Source organism: Epinephelus moara, chromosome 5, assembly GCF_006386435.1.
Source record: "Epinephelus moara isolate mb chromosome 5, YSFRI_EMoa_1.0, whole genome shotgun sequence".
Lineage (NCBI taxonomy): Eukaryota > Metazoa > Chordata > Actinopteri > Perciformes > Serranidae > Epinephelus > Epinephelus moara.
The window spans coordinates 28,771,205-28,780,516 of NC_065510.1; the positions used below are offsets into that span (position 1 = coordinate 28,771,205).

The 9,312-nt window shown below is 41.9% G+C and overlaps 1 protein-coding gene across 1 annotated transcript; it reads left to right on the top strand.

The window, feature by feature from the left end:
• Window positions 1-3,657: 3,657 nt before the first annotated feature.
• Window positions 3,658-9,232, top strand: LOC126390811 (vascular cell adhesion protein 1-like). The gene is made up of 7 exons (XM_050045278.1): window positions 3,658-3,739; window positions 4,171-4,369; window positions 4,946-5,024; window positions 7,364-7,502; window positions 7,581-7,913; window positions 8,095-8,325; window positions 8,597-9,232. The coding sequence occupies exons 1-7, from the start codon at window positions 3,658-3,660 to the stop codon at window positions 8,665-8,667; spliced, it is 1,134 nt and encodes a 377-aa protein (XP_049901235.1). The 3' UTR covers window positions 8,668-9,232.
• The last annotated feature ends 80 nt before the right edge of the window (window positions 9,233-9,312 follow it).

A 9,312-nucleotide genomic window follows, 5' to 3' on the forward strand; every position in this document is an offset into this window, starting at 1 on the left:
TCTTTTCTAATTTGACCTGTTTTTACTGAGTCTGTAAAAACAGTCGTTCTTGCTATTGGCCATTTCAATATCAGTTAATAAAATATCAATGGGATTATTTATTCATTTGTAAAATATTGTATGAAATCCAGCATTCCATTGAGATATCATTTAAGCGAATGCTCAGTGACTATTTATGACAGATGTGGTCCTCCATATTTAAGGAAGACTTAATATAGGTTTTCTTGAAAATAAATCAATAAAAATCAATTAATTTGGCTGAATTTGAAGATTTGAGAGATTTAAATATTTTACATTTGTCAAGAATTCTTAATGTCAAATATAGAGATAAATAGAGGCATGTAGATCGACCCAATATCCTACAGAAACACAGCTGTCTCAAGCCTTGATGCCATTCCAGATATCAGGCAGGTACACGTCTGGATCTGCTCAACAGTTACCATTAAAATTATTGCAGAATTTATATTTACTTCATTGAAAACTTACCTGAAGTTTGTCAGCTCAACTGTCCAAAATGTCTCACGAACGTCCCAACAATCAAAGAAAGCAGACTCTTACTGAAGCGCACCTTAAACCTAATCGATACTCTCAGCTTCAGACTTCCTTATGGTCTGATGGGAAGATTGACGACAGCACAGTCAAACCCTGGTAGGTGTCAACATGGGCATAAACCTGTTTAATTGTCAAGTTAGGGTTAAAAATTAACCAACAGAGCAAAGGTGAGAGAGAGATTTTATTGCCTCTTCAGATAAACCACAAGTCTTTGTTGATATGGTAAACGACAACAGACGTGGTGAAATTAGCATTTAGAGTTGTGCTTGTGCCCACCTGATGGAGTCCAATATTCTCTCTTTAGTAGCTCTAACAACTAAAAACAGATGCCGAAGAGAAAAAACAGTTACTGCTAGTGACATCATTCACATACACAGAATAGACAATAAAAATCATACACATCTCCCTACTCTCAGTGACGAATTATTCTATTTATTACTGACAGGAACAAAAGCTAAAGACAGATGACAAAGGACAAATAAACACCTTAGCTAACCAATAGTAACAATTAATGACAAACAATAAAAGTATGCAAATTTTGTCTTCCTCTTGTTTTTGTACTGTGCCCTCTCCACCATTTCCCTTATGTCCCTTATTTTTTTGGATGCCAAAAGATCCACCACTGCCTCCTCTATTGCCTTGCAGCACTTCTAATGGCCTTATCCTATGTGAAACATCCAGTCAGATCCAAGGAGTTTATAACACAGCTGTCACTTATGTCAATCACGCCTTATTAACTGCAGCCAAGAAGTACATGGTTAGGTTTAGGCAACAAAAGCACATGGTTAGGTTCAGGCAACAAAAGCACATGGTGAGGTTTAGGCAACAAAAGCACATGGTGAGGTTTAGGCAAGAAAAGCATGTGGTTAGGCTTAGGCAACAAAAGCACTTGGTTAGGTTTAGGCAAGAAAAGCATGTGGTTGGGTTTAGGCAAGAAAAGAACGTGGGGTTAGGGTTAGGGTTAACTGACACAGCCCAGTAGTGTATCATACCACCGCGCAAGGTGGCTTTTGGCATCGTTGCCTGATGACAAATCACTGACACAGGCAGTATTCGACTTCAGAAAGAGAATGGGCTGTTCTGAAAACATTTGAGGCAAGAAATTGGTAAATCAGAAAGAGTTAGAGACTCCTCGACTCTGATTAGAGTTAGGAGGGGCATGATTTTGTTAACAGACTATCTGTCTTGTGTACTTCTTTCAGAATATAGTGACTGTTTCAGCAAATATGACAAAAAGTTTTTTTCATAGATGTTATCAACTGTAGCCTTCAGGAGATATATGAAATGGAAAAATATGGACATACATGGTTTAAACTAGACAGCAATGTAGCAATGTGGTGGATGTGAGAAACACTGAAATATCAACAACAGCTCTCATTGTATTGATCATGCTGGATTTTCTGTGACAACACATCATCTTTGTGTAACCCCCCCCCCCCCACACACACACACACACGCACACACGCACACAACGCATACTCATTCTTGCCCTCTGTGCAGCAGCACTACACTGCATTATTCTTGACCCTCCCTTCCTTCCTGTCTTGATTTACTAACAGAGAACGCCCATGGTGGGTTTTAGAGGCCAAGCAAAGGAATTGCCTGATCATCAGCTTCAGTGCAGCTTCAGACACACACAAGAAGAACACACATGCTAAAAAAAAAGCATACACACCCACACTCCCATAAAAACCTGATGTACCCAGTGTGTTTTCTCAGAAGTCTCAAGCTGTGCCTCTGCCAGCATCACACAGCCAGTCACTGGTGTTTGAGAGAGACGTCATATCAGCAGCCAATATTTTGAGTCAGGGAACCTGATGAAGGATGAGTGCATCTGGACGACCAATCTCACTTCTGCTGTTTTGCCTGTTCGGCTCAGGTGAGTGAAGTGACAACTGAATGCTTGATGTGGAAACAGTCAGATGATACACACTTGTAATTTAAAAATAGTAAAGCTTTTCTGGGGTTGTGATCCCTCACAGTAAATTACGCTGGAGGATGTACTTGTGACCACTCGTCACCGGTTGTGACTGTTAAAGAGGTGTGAGCAGTCAACCAGTGATCAATAATTACTTCTTTAATTGTGTAATTTTAGACATTTTTTGAAGACTGAAGAGATAAAACTCTTTTTAGGAGAAAAAAACAGACTCAAGCAAGGAGATTAGCAAAGCCGTGGGATCTGTGAGCAGAGTAGCTTACAGGTATGCTGTAGCATTGGTAGAGCCCTCTCAGGTAAATTTATGTTTTTGTAAATAAAACTGACTTCACATGAAAAAGAGCTTTAAAAATTGCTGAGCGGTAAGGTATTTTCTTCGGGAATCATCTGCAATTACCTCGTGATCTCTCAGATTTATTGTAGAAACACTGAGGGGACCTACCTGGGAACCACAGGCAGAAACATAACAAAGGGAAACACAGCACTATGAGGACATTTCATCTGTTGTACATGTACAGTATGTGTGTGTCATGATGAATGTACAAAGTAACTAAGTACACTTACTGTTCTTAAGTATGATTTTGAGTTGTTGTACTTGAGCATTTCTATTTTATGTCACATTATATTTCTAATCGTCTAGTTTCCAGAGGGACATATTGTAATTTTTACTACTGTACATTCGTCTGACAGCTATAGTTTCTAGTTACTTTTCATATTCAAAGAAATTGAAACAAAATATACCATCTCATGAAACTGACTCCATAGCTAACAAATAAAAATTTGACCTCATAAAGTAGATTAAACATTACAGCATTAAAATGCTGCGATGATGCATCAATAATAATAATAATCCAGCATTATAGTACAAAGTAAACCTCCTACAGTGTCCATTCTGTACAATGAGTGATACTGAGGACTGCCTCCATCACTGAACGCTGGTGAAATCATGAACAAGTTGTTTCAACTGCGCTCATCCGTACGATATTCAGCTCTATACACGAGACTGTCATAACCTGCAGTTGTTTTGTTTTACTCATTTTACAGACTGGCATGTGGGAAATGTAACTATAAATTCTGGCAGGGGGGGTATGCTGACACACACACCAGAGAGCTACTGTGAGTGAGATCATCTGATAGGCGACAGAACAACCTCAGGATTCAGTGGAACAATGGTCATAGAAAAGAGGAGCGAGTTCTTTGACTTGGGCAGGGTGTCCTTCCTTCCTCAGAGGAACACACTGGGTGTATTCAGTGTGCTATGAAACAATGGTTCACAACAGATCAGCTAAAAAGAGTATTATTTCACGAGATGGCAAAATTCAATTGACCCCTGTCTATATTATGTAAAGACAGGGGGAAATGACTCATGGGTTCATTTGGCTTACAGCACCAACACAAACAAATGAAGAGATACAGCATTTCTTTTCTGCGATTGGAATTGACACTGCAGATATGTAAGCATAATACAATTGTGAATTCTTGTATTTTAGGGTTTATTCTGTATTCAGTGTTTATACTTTAAGATAAGAGAGAATTGTTATGACATGTTATGTGTTTTTCTTTTTTTTTCTTTTTGATTGGGAGGGAGCCCTCAGGATATGTTTATTAATACGTCGACAAATTCAAGTGATTTATTGTGTCTTTCTTCCCTTCCTACCCTCTGACCACCCCTGTGACCTCAGCTACCTCATCCCCTGTTTCCATTTACACACCTGCTCCACCTCTTTCATCACAAATTTCACCTCCCTCTCCCTCTCAAACAATCCTCCCATCTCATCAGTCTCCTTCTCTCAGTACCCCACCCTTCATCAGCAACTCTGGTGAGTCAACAGAGGAAGTCCACTGCCCCTTGACGATGTCACCCTCCACTCTGGTGGTCAGGTATGTCAAAAATAGCTGGTGGTTATTTTTCGGGTGGTGCGGTGGCTCAGTGATTAAAGGGTCTGCTCAATCAAATTCCAAATAACATTTCCTCATGTGTCTTTCCTTTTCTTCATTTCAAAAGAATCTTTGGAGTGGAGATTGACCCTCGTGTACAGACATGAGATACAGTGTTTGCACCAAAGTGCTCTTGTGTATTGGGTAACACTGGGCAAAGGGTGATTTAAACATGCCACTCTGAGAGCACTGGACTGTCTATTGATAAGCTTAGGTATCTGGTTCACCTTTTCCCGCTGTCCCTTTATACCAACCAGCTTCTACTCTGACAGTAATCTGCACTTGTTTAGCAGCTGATGCCTTTAAATTATCGAAGGAAAAGGAGGGAAGTCGTACAGTGCAGAAGAATGAGAGGAATTTTACCAATTTATGTGCAGATGCAGGCACTAAAAGTCAAGTAAACACACACAAAAAGGCCTTCCCTCTTCGTTTCTGTGTGACATGTTTGAGAAGCGTACTTCTTTCATGTTTCTGTGCCAATGACTGACAACTAATTGTGTGTAAACTCTCCTGTCACAGGTATAAAGATCCAGTTTCAGCGAACTGCTCTGTATCGACGATTCAGCGATTTTCCGCTCTTGGTTGGGAAGTCTCACTGGTAGGGGAATACTGTCTGATATATAACTTGAACGCCCTGTTATCATAACTTGAGACTCCCTTATCTCCCCTACCTATCAGTGTCCCACTTGGGAACAAGACTCTAAGATACTTTAACTCCTCCTCCTCATTTGTTGCAGTAACTCACTCCTAATGGGAGCAATCTGCCGTTTTTTAGCAGAGTGCAATGACTTCAGACTTAGAGGACTTAGAGGTGCTGACTCTCATCTGCACCACTTCAGACTGACCCAAACTGTCCCAATGCAAACTGGGTTATAATGGCTTAATGAAGCCAGCAGAGCTATCTGAAAAAAGTAGAGATGTTATTCTGAGGTCAACATAACAGACACTCTGCACCCCTCAGCTGCACCTTGAGTTCTGTCTATGAGTGTCACAAACAGAATCAGGGACAAGCCCAACCCCACAGAGGATGTGCTGGACTTTTTGTTCAGACACAGTGTTCACTGTGGTTATACAAGGACAGAATGGCACATAAAAACAGCCACTGCACTCCATGTTTCTGTGGCATTCCCCATGAGACATCCAGGGTGCCATGGTTGCAAGCCTTCTCCACAAAGCACATATAGGCTGCAGGATTCCTAAACGTGTAAAGAGCTGGTCCACTGTTCCACAACCAGAATGAAATCTGCATCATTCCTTCTGAATTTAAGGCCCCTTTCACACATGCACTGCAAACCTGAAATTATCTGGACATTACCAAGGGGAGCTGCATGTCAGAACCCAACTGTCCAAATCATTTGGATCAGGTATTAAACAGACTTTATCTTGCCAGCTCTCTAGTACGAAGTTTGTGTAGTGTCTGACTATGCCCATGGGTGAATCAAGCAGGTAATTGTCCAGAGAATTCACAGTGAGCTAGTGGTTGTGTTGTGTCTCTAACTGGAGAGATGGCAAGATTCTGCGACTTCTATTGGTAAGGCCCGGAGCCAAAATCGTCAACAGATTAAAGAAATGGCAAGAGACCTTGTTTAAGAACAAATTACAATCTGGCTATGGGATTGTGGTGTAGTCCACGTCATGTCCTGCCTCCTGCACGCTATACCCAGGTGCCATCCCTTGCCTAAACCAAACGGAGTATATCCAATAGGTGAGAACTCTTCTGACACAGACAAAATGGGAACCACCACCTCTGTCTGCCAGCCCACAAAAACTGTCACTGTCACAAATGTTTATTCCATTGTCCAACAATATCCACACTCTAAGTCAGAAGGTCTCCTGCCCTGCTGAGAACAGGCTGGAGGAGAACTTGCTTTCTCTTCCTGGGTTGTTTGCCAGAATCTCTTTCAGGATTTTGCTTTCATGATCACAGATGCTGCAGTCTGTCTGGCCTCCTGATACCTCACTGCTGCTTAAGAAGTCTCCTGGGCTGGCCAAGCTCAAAATAATCCCTTCTCCAGCTAAAAGGTGCCCAACAAGTTGATGTAGTTAGTTACCTCTAAAATGGCTTTGATTGTGGCCATGGTCCTGGACTCTGCAAGGGTACAGAAAAAAGGTCCGCTGGAGGCAGGAGGATGTGGACAGGGACCTCAGCCAGATGTTTCTAGTTCACCCTCACTATATGTTTCGATTTACAGAGTCTTTGTGGCGGCCTCCCCGCCACTTGATCCAACGCACCACCACATGGTGATCAACTGACAGTTCCTCTCTTCACCAAAGTGTTCTAGACCCTATGGTGCAGATTTTAGGAATAACCTGGTCTGTTGTAGTCAATTAATGACTAACACAGAAGTCCAATAAAAGTGCAGCATTCAAACTCAGTTCAGGCAGACCGTTTCTCCCAGTCACGCCCTTCAGGTTTTCCCATCATTGTCCATGACCATTTAAATGCGTTACTGGGACAGCAGTAAATCAGTCCATGGGGAGTTGGCTTGGGAACCGGAAAGTTGGCGGTTTAAGTCCCCGCAGGGACCAAGTACGACGTGTGGACTGGTAGCTGGAGAGGTGCCGATTCACCTCCTAGGCACTCCTGAGGTGCCCTTAAGCAAGGCACAGAACCCCTAACTGCATGGGGCATTGTGCTGTGGCGACCCATCGTTCGTGCATCTCTCCACATTGGATGCGTGCGTGTTAAATATACAAAACTGCAGCAAAACTATGTAGTATGAAGGTGGTGTGCTCTTCTAGACCACACCCAGAGACTCCAAGAAGGCTCGATACTCTGAACACAAACTTGGCACATAGGCATGGACAGTGTCAACAAAAACGGAACATTATAAGCTTCACAAATTTAGGATTTACTGCAGGATTACTGTTAGTGATATGTATATGATAATACTGTATTAATCTTAATTTGTGATCTGCGACCTTTTGTAACTCTAGGAACCTCCTGATGTCACTATGGATCGTTTTCTGGTCTGGAGTGTGGACAGGATGACGGAGTGGAGCATCAAGCCTCAGTGCTATGCACTGTCTGAACTGGGAGGGCAGTGCCACATTGATCTCCCTCTAACAGTCTACAGTGAGTTCATATTTCTGTCTGTCTGACATGTTAGAATATCTTTTTCTGTGTGGTTTATCCAATGATCTGTCTCCACAGAGCCTCCAGACAATGTGTCCATCAGCTTTGATAATCACACTGGGCCAGTGTTGGAGGGTCACCAGTACACTCTGCAGTGTACAGTGGAGGAAGTCGCTCCTATTGAAAACCTCACTGTGACTTTTTATAAAGGACAAACAACACTGGGTCAACTTCATTCTGAAAACATCACAGAGAAGAAACCAGTGAATGAGACCTTCACTTTAGACATCACCCCCAGTAAAGAAGATGATGGGGTCGTGTACTGGTGTGAAGCAAAGCTGGAACTGGGACCTGAAGGACCACAGCCCCCTCCAGTGGTGAAGTCACAAAGTATCACTGCCAGTGTTCTCTGTGAGTGAAACTGCTAACATTTTTAGTATGTTTAAGTTGTATAATTTCTAGTAGTAAGAACTTTTCTTTACAACCTCTCTACCTCTCTCTTGAGTGTCTCAACATCTTTCCTGATTAAAAACATGTACACCTTGCTTGTCTTTTCCTCCTCTTCCTCACTCTGACTTCTCTTTCCTCTCAGTTGGTCCACAGCTGGTTTGTGCTACAAAGCTGCAGGTGAGAGAGGGAGAGAGCCTCAGCTGTGAGGTGAAAGGAAACCCCCAACCATTGGTCACCTGGTACAAAGATGGGCAGGTGGTTGCCCTGCCCACTCACTCAAGCAGACAACATGCTGGCAAATACATAGTCTCTGCACAAGGACCACTGGGACATACAAACTTTACAGTGGAGGTAGAGGTCCTTCCCAACAGTGGTAGGTTTATGTTTTCTGCATTATTATAAAATTAATGTCATTGCATTTCCGCACTGAATTTCAAACAAATAGAAATCAGTCCAACCATGAGACCTGCAAACCACAGACTTTTTATATGAGGAGTTCTAACTAAAAATGTTTAAACCTGCCGTCCTTTCCAAATTTCTGAGAAATATTGCTCTGTTCTTTAATTACAGCAAAAAAAAATAAATAACTGAGGTGAAAAGTAATCCTGTATTGGTGGATTTAATTTGTCTCTTTCTCTTCCTAGGAACTACACACAGCTGTAATAGACATTTCCTGTTGGCCATTTTACTTATTCAGATGATCAGCTGGCTGTAAAACCTACTCAGAGAACCCAACATGATGCGTGTTTCTTCTTCCCATGCTGTCTGGATGAACGGCTCCTGCTGTGCTTTGTCAGGAGAAAAAACTTATTTTGTCTCTCTTTTGTTTAAATTGATCACTTTCGCATTAGTGTCTGATTGTACAGTGTCAGCACTCCAAAAAACAGTGTGGTCTCACTAGCAGCAAATATGGCTCTCTTTTAGAGAGCTTCTGCCCAGGTACATTTTCTTACAGTGTGTTATTAAGCTGGTCTGTGTAATATGCAAAAAAAGCTAACTTTCATATCTTCAAGACTGAAAGCTGCTCTAGAAATAAATTCATAGTCTTGTAAATTGTAATAATCAACAGCGATATAGGTCTGTGACGGTGGTTTGCTTTCTCCCATGCCTGTTTCTTTACAGAGGATGTTTATGAACTGTCTTTAACTCTTTGCCAAAAAGTGTTTCGAGGTCCATCCTGTGTACATGTGCTCACCTGTCTGTAATATGAAGAGCTACCAAAGTGTGGTGTCTACACTTTTAACATTGCAAAGCACCGGGTCTTCTTTCACTGAGGTTACAGCCGGTCTGCTGTGCATTAAAATGCTGAACTATCTTGTATCCAACAGCAGTACTGCCTTGCTCATTCAGTAACAAAGTA